The following is a 16,830-nucleotide window of genomic DNA, read 5'->3' as shown; positions in this document are numbered from 1 at the left end:
CACTTATCAGCTACCAGACATACCATCATTTTTGTTCCATATGTTACTTCACTGTCCCAAAGTTGCCCAATACGTTCAATAAGGAGTTGAATGCCCTATTTCTTTAGTATAAGTTCTGAAATGATCATTTAACTATCAAATTCAAAGCACAAATTATATAGAGGTTTTTGGCTAATAATCTTTGATACTTCACCCCTTGGGTCTATTACAGATTATATTACTTATTATTAAACTTAAATATCACATTAACTTTCAAAGCACAAACCTTTTTTTCTTTTAGAAAACATTTGTCAAAATCGTTCCTTTTGTTGTTGAAATTATGTCAAACAAATCAAATTTCGCAAAAATAAGTAAACAAACTTCGTAATTTTTCATTAAGGTTGTTCAAAACGTATAGATACCAAATTGCACCCAACAACTATAGACTTTACCTGTAATTTCAATTCTATAGGACCACCAAGAGACGTTAAAATAAAATGATATTGCCCTCCCAAATTCAGACCCATAGAATCAGAGCAAACCGTCAACTCTAAAAACCAAACCAAAACCAAATTCACAACAACAAATACACCAAGTATTGGATGCAGTCAGAGCAGTACGTTTCTTCGACATTCCACTCTCTTTACAGACCCACCGAAAAAGACTGGAATTATAACTTTGTCGACCACAGGCTCACTTTCTAACCCCCACCGATTAACAACGACAGCCCTCAAATAAATCAATTATCAGCAACCAGAGAGACGCCTAATCCCATCAAATCAGCTGCTGCTTCTTCATCGTCGAGTTTGTAACAACTGAAGTGGTTGACCTTGAACTTCCATTCTCCCTTTAATGGATCGTACGACACAAACTCAGCACCTTGGTCTCTTGCTTTTTTCATTAACATCTCCTTGTACTTCTCAATCTTCGGCCCCTCTGTGTATTGTGTTCCTGTTTTCTTGTCAAAGCACTTGATGTTCAGGAGAGTCACCTCTGCCGGCTTGTTAAGCCCTTGCCCTACTGGCGGCTTCTTCCCCTCGTCCATGTACACAATTACTTCTCTGTTGTTGAACTGCACAAGACCCTCGAGATCAAGTCTCCTAACATCTGTCTCTCCCATGAACTTAATGCTACCAAACCCATGTCTTCCGACAACAAAGTCTTTCACACGGCGGCAGAACCCTGGCTCTGCCCTCTCCTTAGCTGCCAGTTCTTGAACTCGAGGCTCAGTGTAGTAATCGGAGTGCCTCAGTTTAGGCATCAGAGCCTCAATGTCAGCGCCGTGTTCGTATACAATGGCTGCCTCACCAGCTCTGTGCCCAGTCAGTGTAATGTAGGAGTCTCCCTTTTGAGCAGAATGATCTTCGTGGATCCCATTAGCTTTCTGGTTATGTTTGGTAGGTCCAACCCGCTCCTTATCGTTGCCATTTTCAGCTGGATTATTCTCTGCATTTAAGATAAGAATAAGATGCACAAAGGAGAGGAATTAGGAAAGATTGATGACAAAAGAAATACAAATAGATGCAGCAAAATACATGGATTTGCAAGTGTCCAAAGCCCCTCCATTTCTACATCCCCATGAGAGGAAAACATAAACAAGATGGCAAATGGGATGGTAGATATCAGATACATCATACATCTATATATGGATCTAGATTGATCAATTATGCTTCACATCATCCAAAAGAAGCCACACATCATTCCAACTGTGGACGCCCTGAAACGAAGAGGTTTCCAAATCCCAAACAGGTGCATCCTATGCGAGGAGGAAACGCTTGATCACCTCTTCCTCCATTGTAAGGTGGCATTAAACATTTGGAACTTTTTTGCCAACTCCTCATCTACTCAGTGGTGTTTCCCCAACTCAGTGAACCACATGATTATCCAATGCGATGGCCTATGCAAGAGGAAGAACAGGAAAGAGGTGTGGCAGCTGGTTCCAGCATCCATCATTTGGAACATTTGGGGCGCCAGGAACAATAAAATCTTCAAGGAAAAGAACCTCAACACGACTATAGATGTAGAAGATATTAAAGGAACCATATACTCTTGGATTAGGAAAATAGATAAATACGAAATTGTATCTTTCCTAGAGGTAGCTGTCAACTGGGAGACTTGGATGTCGTGAGACGTGTACCAAGTTCTCCCCCAATCCCTTGTACATAGTTTTTTTCCTTTAATATATTCATTCAAAGTTCAAAAATAAAAGGAACTGGAAATATTATCGTATATGCAACTGTAATGTTGTATACTTAATATGTAAAACTGATTTGTATTATCTGCACAAAATAATTGGAACACCATAATGCTGACATCTCACTTTAAACTTTCAACAACAAATGGTATGTTGTCCTAAGAAATTTGATTAAGAATTGTATCGATGTATATATGCATTAATTTTTTAAATTCCTAAACATCACTAGATTGTCAATACGTTTTTCTTTGCATATAGGAGTATTAATTGAACATTGGAACGGAATGGTTTTAATACTGTTTCTGATAGAGGAAGTTAGTAACACTTGCCAATGACATTCAGCAAAATCATATTGCTCACTTCCAATACGAAGTATACTTCCCTCTTCCACAATCTTTTTTTTAACTTTGAATTAAGCCCTTACAGATAGATCATAAATCGGGGTTGGAGGTTTCTGATGAATAAAAATAAGTGCATGGACTTACTATCTTTCTGCTGATCATTAGAGCCATTTAAACCAGGGCCTATCTCCTTTCCAGAGATCTTACCTGAATCAGAAACCACCAGGTCAGTATATAGACAAACAGATAAAACACATTTGCCTACCCAAGACAATGAAGAAACCTATTTATGCATGACAATGATGCCATACGAGTCACAAAACAATAGCACTACGGCACTACCAAAGATACAGAGACAACTCCCAAGATAACTGCTTCAGTACATTGAGAGCAATCTTGTATAGGCAAATTATCAGCATCAGTCCATCCATGATTGAAGTTAAGAATGTGTCTTAATTGCCACATTGCCAGCCAGAGAAGAGCTTACCATTTTCATGCACAGAGGTATTAGTGTCTCTTGGGAGAACAGATTTCTCGACAACAGACCTTGAGGCCCACTGTTCTGTGGGGCGTATAACCAAGGCTCTTGGATTCTCTCTTGGAATAAAAAGAGCATCAGCTTTTGGTGTACTAGCTGCTTCTTCATCATCACTAAAAAATGGCACCTGCAACACAATTAAAAAGCAACGGTCAGCTTAAAACTAAGGAAAGAACAATAATTCAAAAAAATTAAGCGGGATCCTGTCGAAGGATTAAAATCACACTCATGCGACAAGAGGGGATAGAGACCCATTCTTACCCTGGAACCGTCCTTTTTAGGATGGTACTTCCTTGCCGGTAACCTAATCCTTCTCTGAGATAGGTGTCTAGAAGTCAACAAGGAGGAAACTCTGACAGGAGCAGGCTTGTCGGCGACCTGTAAAGAATAAGACCAACAGAAGCTCAAATAAAACCTCTTCACGAAACAAGTACTTCTATCTTACACATAGAAGGCAACAGAAAATGAAATACATTAGTAAAACTTACAGGCATGTTAGAAATTCCATACTGAATAGAAGGACTGGATCCCGCACGAGCAATAGAAATTTGAGGCATTGCAGGAAGAGTCCCAAAAGGATTTGTAGCAACAGGTGCCGGCTGCACTGCCACGGCACCACTCTGATTAGCAGTCCTGTTCATATATCGAATAGTTAAACATTACCAGTATACCCAATGAAATTACAAAGAAATAACGAACAAAGTTTCTGCCTCTCTTCTTGCAAAAAACGCTGTTAGCCAATGGTATGATTTACAATTACTAGAAACAGTACCAAGGGTAAAAGAAGGTACTTTCTGATCAATTACCTAAAAGAAAATCATAAGAGGTTTTGGGAACAACACTCTATATGGGAACCACACTTGGTGTACGCTACGATCTTCGAAGACAGAATTCTCAAATCTCTTTCCACTGGCTAACAACAAAGATGTCTCAGTTCTTGGTTGCTATCATAGATGGGAGGACAGTATCAATTTAAGAGGTAAGCTTTAGGCATAACCTAATGACTAGGAAATAGATATTTTTGTGAATTTCTTGCAGGTTCTAGGAGAAGCTTCTTTGGAGCAGGAAGAGGATGGAAGGGTGTGGACCGACACAGACGACAATAGTTTTTCAATAAAATCTTGCTAGTTATCTTTATCCAGCAATCAAAGAGGGCCCAGGGAGGCAAGCAATGTGATTTAAGGTAACAAGATTCTAGCAAGGATCAAATTCTTGGAGCGGGACTTCAAAAAATCCAACTATTGACAACCTAAGCAAGCGAGAATCAACGACAGTGATTAAATGCATCTTGTGCAAACAAGACTTGGAGTCAGTCCACCATCTCATACGGCATTCCTCAATCTCATCAGAAGTGTGTGGCTACTATTTATCCTCTTTCAAGACCTCCTGGACTATCACACGCTCGGTCAAATATTTGGTACCACAACGGTGTCACGTGATGGCCACAGGAAAGAAAAGAGCACTGGAGATGTTTACTTCACACAATTTTCTGGGCAATTTGGCCAACAAAGAGTAAATCTACCGTCAAGACAAAGAGACCATCGGTAAACAATATCAATCATCTGATACAGTGACGAGCTTCACAAACTATTGGGCCATTTATACATACATGCAGATTAGCTACAAGGTGCCGTTCATCATGGCATAGCTACAGAAAATGCTTGTAAAAAACAAAAAATTGTATTCACTCACAGTTTCAAACAAATGTATAACTTTTGTGCACAGGTATTCTTCTAATCGATAATACTTACTATATAACTAAAAAGAGGAAGCACAAACAATGAAACATTTAACAAGTCAAATATTCAAGAAAAAGAAAAAAAAAAGTGTCAGACTACGTGCTGGCCGCCAATAGCAACCAATCCACTTTCAACGCCATATAGCGTATTTCAACTAGTCAAATAATTTCAGAAAGGGTGGAAAGTCATAATGCAAAAGCACATAAATGGTACATACGACTGTCCAAATGCACCCTGACCAAAAAGACTTGATCCGCCAAACCCGCCTGTAGGTGCTGAAATTGCACAAGAACAGAACTGTCAGTAACGTAAATAGCAACATGGGAAGCTAAAGATCAGAATGAAGGACAAAAACAAATAATCATGGGAAGGTAAAGATCAGAATTAAGATACCTGGTGTCTGTTGTGTCTGACCAAAGTTACCGAATAAAGAACCCCCTGTTTGAGTAGGTTGTGTTGACTGAAAAGACGTTGAAAGAGAAATTATCAAAACCAAATATAAAGAACATGTAACCTATCTTTTAAAGGAAAATTGCGTAAGCAAAATAAACAGTGCTCCAGCACCCGTGAGGAGCAAAGACAGATTATCTCGAACTTGGCACCTAACACAAAATGCTACCAAGATAATCTTCAAAAACACACAAGCAGATGTTGAATCAACAATCCTGAACACCCAAATGTTGTTTACCACGACAGAAGACCATTTTTTTTAGCAATGGATTACGCATTTACGCTTTCCTAGTATTTTATTTCACGGGAGGCGTTTATTCATACATTGTAATTTTGGTTATGTCTTGGCAGATTTAGACCGCCCACTGCAGGTTTGCATTTTAAAGAACCTGAAGTAAGTTGTACACTTCATTCTTCTTCTTTACTTCAATCATATAACTCAAAAAAGAAAAACTTCAACTGCTAATAATAAAGTAAATTTCTCATTAGGACTGCAAATATGCCATGATACCTTAGATTTCATCTTAGCTTACAACATAAAAGTCAACTATAAAAACTAAGAAAAATGTAATGGACAGATGCAATCAGAAGAGAGCTTACAGTTGTTTGACCAAATATTGAATTGTTGGCGGCTGGCGTTGAATTGAACAAGTTACCACCAAAATTAGTTGAAGGTGTACTGAACAAGTTGGACTGAGTAAAGGAAGGAGTGGCGTTCTGTCCAAAGGGCGAAGTAGTCTGTCCAAAACCACCTGTGCTATTCTGTTGCGTAAGTGTAGATGTTGTCTGGAACAAACCAGCTGTCTGGGTGTTACCACCAAAAGTTGAAGTCGTCCCAGAAGCTGAAGAAGTGCCAAAAGGCGAGGGTGAGGACTGAAATGCTGATGATGTGTTGGGTGCACCGAAAATAGATGTAGAAGTGCTAGTCCCTCCAAAAGGATTGGCGGCTGCACCAAAGGGCGCGGGTGATGGATTAGTTGTTCCAAAAGGATTTGCTGCTGATGACGCACCAAATGGGGATGAGGAAAAACTAGAAGTGGATGAAGGATTATTGAAGGCTGGTGTTTTTGCAGCAAATGGGTTGGACGCAGTGGTACTTGAAAAGGGATTAGGGGATGATTGATTAAATGAAGTACCAAAAGGGTTTGATGGAGCAGAAGTTCCTATGCCACTCCCTGCAGCAGCAGATTGACCAGCAGGATTTGGCCCACCTACATTTTCAAATCAAACATTAAGAACAAAATAACTGCTGACACGTCAATGAAGTAACATATATCAACAACAAGAAAGAAATCCTCGATTTATTTGAATACTCAAGCATACTTACCCTTATCTCCCAACTGGTAATCTTCCCACCTTAACTCTTCATGGCTTTTATCTTTGTACACCGGCATAGCCGATATGGATTCAAGCTTCCCAGCAGCTTGAGTACCAGTAGCCCCATCTTGCTCAGCCGTAGGAGTGTAAGCCGCTACTCTGCTTCCCCCACGTTGTTGGCCACCAAAAGATGACTGCCCAAAAGTGGTGGTTCCAAATGTCGGTGTTGTAGTCTGGGAACCTGCAGAACAAACAAATAATAGGAAGACGAGTCAACATGCATTGCTTGAACTTATAGAAGGGAAATCAAAATTCAATAGTCAAAATTATATCAGATGTCTAATATAACATCTTTCAAATTTACTAGTTGATAGACTACCAGAGCACAGAAGGAGAAGATAACTTACCAAATGCAGAACTTTGGGCTCCAAAGGGAGATGGTGATGGGGTTGAACCAAAAGGGCTACTACCAAATACAGAAGTTGATTGGCCAAATGCTGGGCTTGAGCCAAAGCTAAATGATGGGGTAGTCGGTGCACCAAAAGCAGGAGTTGCAGAAGATCCAAAAGCAGGAGTGCTTGAAGTTCCGAACGCAGAAGTGCTTGAAGCACCAAAAGCAGGATTGCTGGAAGCCCCAAATGTGCCCCCAGATCCAAATGCCGGTGCACTCGATACACCAAAAGCTGAGCCCGTGCTACCAAATGCTGGAGTTGTTGTAGACCCAAAAGCTGGGGTACTTGCAGCACCAAAGGCCGGAGTGGTGGTAGCACCAAAAGCCGGAGAACTTGTTGCTCCAAAAGCAGGACTGCTACTAGCACCAAACGCAGGTTGACTAGCACCACCAAAAGGTGTTGACGAACCAAATAGATTGCTTCCAAATGCTGCTTGTGTTTGTGGTTGTTGAAATGTGCTCCCAAACGGACTTGATTGACTAGGAGTAGACCCGAATCCTCCAAAAGCAGGCTTCTGCTGCCCAAAGAGAGAAGATCCTATTAAAGAGCAAAAGAAAAAAAAAATCAACTGTCAAAAACCTCTCAAGAACCCATCAACGAATCAACTATCTGCATGGATTAAGAAAAAAGTAGACAACAAGAAGCAGGGTTAGTAGTCCCCATTAGAGAGAAAATATATGAATATATAAAGTTACTGGGTAACTAACATTTTCTTCCCAAAATTGTAATTTCCAAATTCTTTACCCTTCAGAAAAAGAAATAATATCTTAATCATTTTCAGAGTGAAACTGAACATTATCAGAGCTGGGAAGTATAGTGTGACACATAAAACCCTCAGGACCTCATAGTGACCAACTTGTTTGGTGCAGTATCTACTGCTCTAAGAAATGTGTTTCCAACTCAAACTCACCCGCCTATATATATAGGTATATATACATAAATAAGGAAATGTTCAAATGACATGGTCTCGACCCAGTACCCACATGTCAAACTAAAATCAGTGAGAACATCATGAATTGCACAACTTGGTCTCTTTCATGTTGGACATTGTTATCGATGGAAACTGTAGCATCGGATATAACCACATAATATCAGTGTGTTAAAGTAATCAACCAAGGATATCACACAAGAAGTGCAATATTTTATCTAACATTTCTAGTTTTGAGTTTTGCCACATACTTGGAAGAGTGAAGCAATTTATATTGGGGCTAAAGAAGGTGCACCAGAACATAAGACCAGATAGTAAAGTGGTTCAAAAGATGGGGACAATTATAAGGAAAATACTAACAAAATCTTTGAGACAAAGAACATACCACCAAATGAGGATGAGCCACTGCCAAAAGCTGGAGTCGACGCACCGAATGCAGGAGTTGAACTTCCGAAAGCTGGTGACGAGGATGAGCCAAATGTTGGAGTAGATGCTTGAGGTGCTCCAAATACACCAGTTGATGTGCCACCGAAAATGGAACCCCCTGATTGAGAACCAAAGGGGTTCGGACTCCCGAACGGTTTGGGTGCAAAAGGATTGTTAGTAGGATTGTTGGTCTGCCCAAAGACTGACTGCGACCCAAACGGGCTATTTGACGACTGCCCAAAAGCTGTTATATCACAACAAAAACTTCTTCTGGTCAGTAAGAACAAAACATAGGTATACTTCATCGGCAATGAAAGGAGACATTTTCTTTGTGTGATTCAATTCAACACATAACAACTATTAAACCCTGGGGGTTGAAAACTAATAATTTGCTAAACTAAACCTAGATTACAAACGAAGACCCTCAAACCTAGGTTATTAAAAAGAACACAACCTAATGTACAGAAATTACGCTGTGAATCAGCACAAAACAGATAGGATAAAGAGAGAAGATCTTAAAAATCCAAGCGAAGAGATCTTTTTTCATTCCATGAATCACAAGTGATTATTCTTAAAGAATAATAATAATTGAAAAGTAACAAAACCATAAGAAACTGAATCCCTAAAGAATAATCAAATCAAAAGAAGATTCAGCAGAAAAAGAAAATCGAATCAGAAAATGAAATCAAGAAGAAGTAGGTTGGGGGATAGATAGAGATAACTTACGACTAGTTGAACCGAACATCGTTTCGATTCGTCAAACAAGAAGGCCCTCCTCCGAAAGAGATTCTTGAATCCACAGAGTGGAGGATATTATTAGAGAGAGATAGAGAGAGAGGGGAAGGGGAAGTACGAAGCCTAGAGAGAGAAAGAGGGGAGCTGGGAAGAGAGAGAGGAGTCAGTATGTTATAAATACCAAGGAAGGGTTTGGGTTGGGGGCGGTGTTTCTCTAAACACGATTGGCTTACATCCAACGCTACGCTGAACAGACCCTAACGCTACCTTCCTTCAAAATCATGGACTCATGGCAGACAATATTGTATTTGAGTTATTTCTTTTTGGGTTATTTCCCAAATGGCCCCTAACTTTGTGACTAGCTTCCTGTCTGACCCCCTACTTTAGCAATAATTTTCGTATGACCCATTTTTTCTGTTATCTTTAACTTTCAGTTTTTTTTTTTTTTTTTTTTTTTTGAACAGGTGATTCCATTAATCATAATATTCATTACAACAAGTAACGATTGAATTAACATCACTAATTAATTAAAGAGAACCCGGGACTAGGATTCCATATGCCAATTCATGAGGGGCATTATTGGCATTTCGCGTACAATAATTGAAAGTGACCCGGTACTCTCTAGCTTTTGCCAGAATAAGTTCCACTTCATGTTTCATCCTCCAAGGTATTGTGGGTGAGACTTCAGTTAAGAGGGTAATCATAACCCTAGAATCCCCTTCGATCTCAGCTTCAAATAATAGTAATTCCTCCACCATTTGTAACCCTAATCCGAATGCTTTCATCTCGCTGTGAAGCGCCGAAATGGGAGGAAATCTTACTGCACTTGTTCTCAATGTTACCCCATTCGAATCTCTTACCATAGCCGCTGCCGAAGCTCCTTCAGATCTAAAAGCTCCATCTACATTCACTTTGAAGCCACCAAACAATGGTGGGATCCAGGTTTGAATATGTTGATAAGCTTCATTTTGAGCCGGAATCATAAGGTTAGGGTTTCGATTTAACTCTATCTTCATCAGCAACCAAACCCTCTCTAACTCGATGCTTTTGTCCCTAAAATGCAACTCATTTCGATGCTTCCACCAGATCCAAAGCAGATAAGTAAATTTGTACCATACCTCATTTGCTTCATTACCTTTATTTAGTATATCCTGTAGATTTATAATGGGATCTAACCCTAGCTGTAACAGATCTACATCATTAGTAATACTAATAAGGTTAATAAAAGTAGGGCAAGTACCAAATAAGTGAGTTATATTTTCTACTTCTTGGATATTACATAGCTTGCAATAAGGATTAATATGATGCATTCTTCTGTTGATATTGTCCAAAGTAGCCACTCCATTATGAATGAGTTTCCAGATAAATTCTTGAATTTTAGGATCCATATTCTTTTTGTTCCATAGCTTTTTCCATGGAAAATTCCTTAAGGTATCTGGTAAAACAGGAGGAGAAGTAATTAATGAATAATAAGACTTAGTAGAGAACTTACCTTGTTTGGTTGGACACCACATGAGTCTATCTATTTCATTTATGATAGGGATGTATATACTGTTGATTGCATTAATACTATCTTGATCAAAATATTCACTAAGTATTGCTTGATTCCACTTATTTGTTCCTGATATTAGTAAATCCGAGACTATATTAATATAATTTAGAAGAGTTTTGATCAGTTGAGGTCTTTTATGTGGCATATCCAATAACCAGGGATCTTTGTCAACCTTCACCTCCTTTCCATTACCTATTTGCCAACAACAATTTGCTTTTAATACCTCTCTGATATGTAACATGGATTTCCAGAAGTGGGAGTTGGAGTTTTTGATTGGTACATCCCAGAAATTATCAGTAGTAAGGTATTTGGCTTTTAATGTTTGAACCCACATTGCATCTTTATTTGTTAGAATTCTCCATGCCATCTTAGCTAACATCGATTCATTGACCTCTGCTAATTTCCTAATACCTAGCCCACCAAATTTTTTTGGAGAAGTTAAGATGTCCCACCTAATGAAATGTAATTTGTGATTTTCCACATCATGTCCCCACCAAAAACATCTTTCTTCCCTCTCTAGGTTATTGATAGTTGTTTTTGGAATGCGATGATAACTAAAAGCATAAGTACAGTATGAACTTAGGACAGATTTAATAAGAACTGTCCTTCCTGCTTGTGAAATTAGACCTTGCTTCCATCCTGCCAATGTTTTCTTGAACTTTTCTGTTAACCAAGAGTAATTTTCAACTCTCTCTCCTCCATCTTATTTTCTCTCTCTGCCAACTCAACTATCACGCCACATCATCATTTTCTCCGGCAGGGGTCGTCGGCCGACCAAATTTCGGACAGACGACATTCAAACCTAAAAAAAAAAAACAATTTAGGCTGCCCCTTTAGAAAAAAATTATGGTGGGAAACAAAATTTGGGATTAGCCACGACCTTTAAAAAAATCAGGTACTTCTCTTTCTATATCTAAATTTTTTCGTTCTCTCTCTCTCTGAGTTGGCGCGGGTTTTTCCCCTTCCCTGACAACGGAGAGGGTCCAAAACCCCTCAATACCGACGAAGGTTTTCTGTTAAAACCCTTTGTCAACCACGAAAGATTTCTGACCGAGAAATCCTTCAAAAACGGTCTTCCCGTTGAAGGGGAATAACCCCAGTTGACGACAACTCTTTAGCATTGACTGCAGTTAAGTTTCAGAAGGAAGATGGAGATGGAAAAGAGATGAAGATCGAGAGTGAGAGGAACACGAACACAAGAAATTTTTTTTTTGAAAGGACGCTGTGATGATAGTTTTTCTTGGTCATAAGGTGTGGATTGGGTTAAACACTTCACAGTGACGAGCTTCACAAACTCTTGGGGCATTTATACATACATCGCAGATTAGCTACAAGGTGCCGTTCATCATGGCATAGCTACAGAGAATGCTTGTAAAAAACAAAAAATTGTATTCACTCAATGTTTCAAACAAAAATAGTATCAGGTATTCCGACTTTAACTGTACTTCTAAACAATGTAACTTTCTATACAGCTAAAAGGAGGAAGCAAAAACAATGAAAATTTTATTAAATCAAATATTCAAGAAAATGAAAAAGAAAAAAAGAGTCAGACTACGTGCTGGCCACCAATAGCAACCAATCCACTTTGAACGGCATAGCGCATTTCAACTAGTCAAATAATTTCCGAAGGTTGGAAAGCAAATGGCGAAAGCAAAGAAATGGTAGACACGACTGTCCAAATGCACCCAAACCAAAAAGACTTGATCCGCCCGCAAAACCGCCTGTAGGTGCTGAAATTGCACGAGAACAGAACTGTCAGTAACGTAAATAGCAACATGGGATGGTAAAGATGAGAATGAAGGACTAAAAAAATAAGCTTGAATAATGTCAACATACAACAAGTGGAATATTAACTACAATTAAGATACCTGGTGTCTGTTGTGTCTGACCAAAGTTACCGCATAAAGAATCCCCTGTTTGAGCAGGTTGTGTTGACTGAAAAGGCGTAGAAAGAGAAATTATCAAAACCAAATATAAGGAACATGCAACCTATCTTTTCAAAGGAAAATTGCGTAAGTAAAAAAATAGTGCTCCAGCACCCGTGAGGAGCAAAGACAGATTATCTCGAACTTGGCACCTAACACAAAATGCTACCAAGACAATCTTCAAAAACACACAAGCAGATGTTGAATCAGCAATCTAAACACCCAAATGTTGTTTACCATGACAAAAGACCATCTTTTTGAGCAACGGATTACGCATTTACGCTTTCATAGTATTTTATTTCACGGGAGGCGTTTATTTGTACATCGTAATTTTTTATGTCTTGGCAGATTTAGACCGCCCACTTTAGGTTTGCATTTTAAAGAACCTAAAGTAGTTTGTACAGTTCATTTTTCTTCTTTGGTTTAATCATATAACTCAAAAAAGAAAATTTTCAACTGCTAACAAAGTAACAATAACTAAATTTCTCATTGGGACTGCAAATACCCCATGATACCTTAGATTTCATCTTAGCTTACAACATAAAAGTCACTATAAGAACTAAGAAAAATGTAATGAACAGATGCAATCAGAAGAGAGCTTACAGTTGTTTGACCAAATACTGATGGAGCAGAAGCTCCTACGCCACTCCCTGCAGCTGCAGATTGACCAGCAGGATTTGGCACACCTACATTTTCAAATCAAACATTAAGAACAAAATAACTGCTGACACGTCAATGAAGTAACATATATGAACAACAAGTAAGAAATCCTCGATTTATTTGAATACTCAAGCATACTTACCCTTATCTCCCAACTGGTAATCTTCCCACCTTAACTCTTCATGGCTTTTATTTTTGTACACTGGCATAGCCGATATGGATTCAAGCTTCCCAGCAGCTTGAGTACCACAACCCCAATATTGCTCAGCCGTAGGAGTGTAAGCCGTTACGCTGCTTCCCCCACGTTGTTGTCCACCAAAAGATGACTGCCCCTTATCTCCAAACTGGTGATCTTCCCACCTTAACTCTTCATGGCTTTTATTTTTGTACACTGGCATAGCCGATATGGATTCAAGCTTCCCAGCAGCTTGAGTACCACAACCCCAATATTGCTCCGCCGTAGGAGTGTAAGTCGCTACTCTGCTTCCCCCACATTGTTGTCCACCAAAAGATGACTTCCCCTTGTCTCCAAACTGGTAATTTTCCCACCTTAACTCTTCATGGCTTTTATTTTTGCACACTGGCATAGCCGATATGGGCTTCCCAGCAGCTTGACTACCACAAGCCCCATATTGCTCAGCCGTAGGAGTGTAAGTTGCTACTCTGCTTCCCCCACGTTGTTGTCCACCAGAAGATGACTGCCCCTTATCTCCAAACTGGTAATCTTCCCACCTTAACTCTTCATGGGTTTTATCTTTGTACACTGGCATAGCCGAAATGGATTCAAGCTTCCCAGCAGCTTGAGTACCACAACAACTGTAAGCCGCTACTCTGATTCCCCCACGTTGTTGTCCACCAAAAGATGACTGCCCAAAAGTGGTGGTTCCATATGTAGGTGTTGTAGTCTGGGAACCTGCAGAACAAACAAATAATAGGAAGACGAGTCAACATGCATTGCTTGAATTTATAGAAGGGAAATCAAAATTCAATAGTCAAAAGTATATCAGGTGTCTGTTTTAACGTCCTTCAAATTTACTAGTTGATAGACTACTAGAGCACAGAAGGAGAAGATAACTTACCAATTGCAGAACTTTGGGCTCCAAAGGGAGATGGTGATGGGGTTGAACCAATACCAATTACAGAAGTTGATTGGCCAATTGCTGGGCTCGAGCCAAAGCTAAATGATGATGAGGATGAGCCAAATGTTGGAGTAGGTGCTTGAGGTGCTCCAAATAGACCATTCGACGTGCCGCCTAAAATGGAATCCCCTGATTGAGAACCAGAGGGGTTTGGACTCCCGAACGGTATGGGTGCAAAAGGATTGTTACTAGCACTGTTGATCTGTGCAAAGACTGACGACTTAGATGGGCTATTTGACGACTGCCCAAAATCTGTTATATCACAACACAAAAACTTCATCTGGTCAGTAAGAACAAAACAGAGGTATACTTCATCAGCAATAAACAGAGACATTTTCTTTGTGTGATTCAATTCAACATAATAAGAAGAACAAAACCTAATAATTTGCTAAAATAAACCTAGATTACACATGAAGACCCTCAAACTAGAAAAGAAAAAGGTAACCAAAGAAGAACAAAACCTAATGTATACAAACTACGCTATGTATCCAAGCAAGGAGATCTTCAACATATGATATTTCTTAAAGAACAATAATAATTGAAAAGTAACAAAACCATAAGAAACTGAATCCCAAAAGACTAATCAAATCAAAGAAGATTCAGCAGAAAATCGAATCAGAAAATGAAATCAAGAAAGAAGTAGTTTGGGGGTGGGGATTGAGATAACTTACGACTAGTTGAACCGGACATTGTTTCGATTCGTCAAACAAGAAGACCCTCCTCCGAAAGAGATTCTTGAAATCTACAGAGTGGAGGAAGGGGGAGTACGAAGCCTAGAGAGAGAAAGAGAGGAGCTGTGAGGAGAGAGAGAGAGAGTGGAGTGAGTACGTTATAAATAGGCGCCAAGGAAGGGTTGGGGGCGGTGTTTCAATTGGCTTACATCCAAAGCTACCTTCCTTCAAAATCATACGCAATATTTTCTTAACAAAAAAAAAAAAAAATTCATACGCAATATTGTAATAATTTTGGAATTAAATTTAGGCTGCCCCTTTTGAAAAAAATTATGGTGGGAAAAAAATTTTGGGTTGTCCACTGAGATACGGATACCTTTCCTCTTTCTATATCTAAATTTTTTTCTTCACTTCTTTCTCTCTCTCTAGGAGTTTTCGTCGACTGGGGTTCTTCCAAGACGATGACAAAAGGTTCAAAACCCTTCGATATGGACGACGGTTTTCTATGAAAAACTTTGTCACAACAAAAGGTTTTTGGCCATGAAATCCTTCATCAGGTCAAAGGGTGTCTACGCTTTCTTTCCCTCTTTCTATAGTGGAGATAGTCGCACGTAATGACAAATCACAGCCATATTATTAAATGCTTGTGGTAAGAATGAGTTTGGTTATGGTCACGAAACGTTTTGTAAAACGTATACAAAATGTTTTGTAGCCACGAAATGGTCATGGTCACAAAATTCTCGAGGAGGGTCTCACGAGAAACGCTCCTCGATGTCAGGTTCGGACGAAGGGAACACTTCCATTTGTTGGAACAATGTCCGTTTGAGAGAGGGAGAGGAACAATGAGAGTTCGATTAGGAAACAATAAGAGATTGAGAGAGAAACAATGGGGACGAGAGACATAGATAGCGAGAGTAATAGTGATAGATGGTAAGAGAGACAATGAGGAATCAAGCGAGAGAGAAAGACTAAGAGAAGAAGAGGGAAAGAATAAGAGAAGAGATGGTGAGAGACAGTGGGAGAGAGCTATGGGAGAAATAGATAGAGAGAGAGAGAGGAAGAGAGAAGATGACGATTGGGGGTAATGTTTGATCAAGTCAATTTTTGGACTAGAAAAAAAAAGTATTCCCCTGATTTATTGACTAAATTTTTATTTCCCATAATACTTTTTTTATTCCCCAAAGCCGCAGCAAATCAGTCCTACCCAGTCGTATCTGTCTCTTGCTTTTGCATTGAAATGACGGGGTTTATGCAAAAAAAGACTTTGGTTTTCTTCCCGTACTTCCTTGAGGAGTTGCTTGCTTCCAGTACTGCTGCGTAAGTTACTCTCTTCAAGCTGGTCTTGTTAAAAGCTCATTTACTAAAGCCAATCGCTCCTATCTGGACTCAGTCTATACTAGCATCTCTCTTTAGCAATGAAGCTAGTTCAAGATAGAAAAGATGGAAAAAATGCTTTGCCTAATGGCAACCCCAAAGGTGGTGGGTTTGTGATACTCTAACTACCGCCTCACGTCTGGGAGGGGTGGGATAAAAAAAACATTGATACCTTGATAGTATCTCTTGTGCTCGGACATTTTAGCATCTCTGACTGCTTGTTTATCTTAGTTTTGAAACACTACTAGATTTTTCTTGGGGTTAGCGATCACCGAAAGAGCGGATGAGTGAAAACCCCAAGCGTGCCCTTCAATGTGTAAAAATTCCAAATTTGCGTCTAGTACTCTAGTGTTCTCAGGGGTAGAAGGCCAAATTTGTATATTTTGACAGAATGAGAAGCAAGTTGGTTG

General features: G+C 39.4%; 1 protein-coding gene across 1 annotated transcript; it reads right to left on the bottom strand.

The window, feature by feature from the left end:
* Nucleotides 1-353: 353 nt before the first annotated feature.
* Nucleotides 354-15,219, bottom strand: LOC147534187 (uncharacterized). Its single transcript, XM_086650104.1, has 19 exons — nt 15,047-15,219; nt 14,316-14,627; nt 13,379-14,149; nt 13,180-13,262; nt 12,520-12,586; nt 12,261-12,381; nt 9,660-11,205; nt 9,091-9,121; nt 8,324-8,608; nt 6,966-7,547; nt 6,569-6,799; nt 5,842-6,452; nt 5,185-5,251; nt 5,009-5,066; nt 3,541-3,685; nt 3,314-3,430; nt 3,002-3,179; nt 2,659-2,721; nt 354-1,425 (listed from the first exon to the last, which is right to left on the bottom strand). Exons 1-19 carry the CDS (start codon nt 15,063-15,065, stop codon nt 719-721), a joined length of 5,994 nt encoding a protein of 1,997 aa, XP_086506230.1. The 5' UTR covers nt 15,066-15,219; the 3' UTR covers nt 354-718.
* Between the last annotated feature and the right edge of the window lie 1,611 nt (nt 15,220-16,830).

The sequence above is a fragment of the Eschscholzia californica genome, unplaced genomic scaffold, assembly GCF_041429995.1.
Source record: "Eschscholzia californica isolate CP2 unplaced genomic scaffold, dmEscCali1.0.p SCAF_6, whole genome shotgun sequence".
In the NCBI taxonomy this organism is placed as follows: domain Eukaryota; kingdom Viridiplantae; phylum Streptophyta; class Magnoliopsida; order Ranunculales; family Papaveraceae; genus Eschscholzia; species Eschscholzia californica.
This window is presented reverse-complemented; position numbering and strand designations above follow the sequence as displayed.

Coding starts and splice junctions, on each gene's coding strand:
- LOC147534187 (XM_086650104.1), bottom strand. Junction 11,206..12,260: donor CTTCGGAAATTATTTGACTA/GTTGAAATGCGC, acceptor TTATGCTTTTAG/TTATCATCGCATTCCAAAAA. Junction 5,067..5,184: donor TCAGACACAACAGACACCAG/GTATCTTAATTC, acceptor GTGCAATTTCAG/CACCTACAGGCGGGTTTGGC.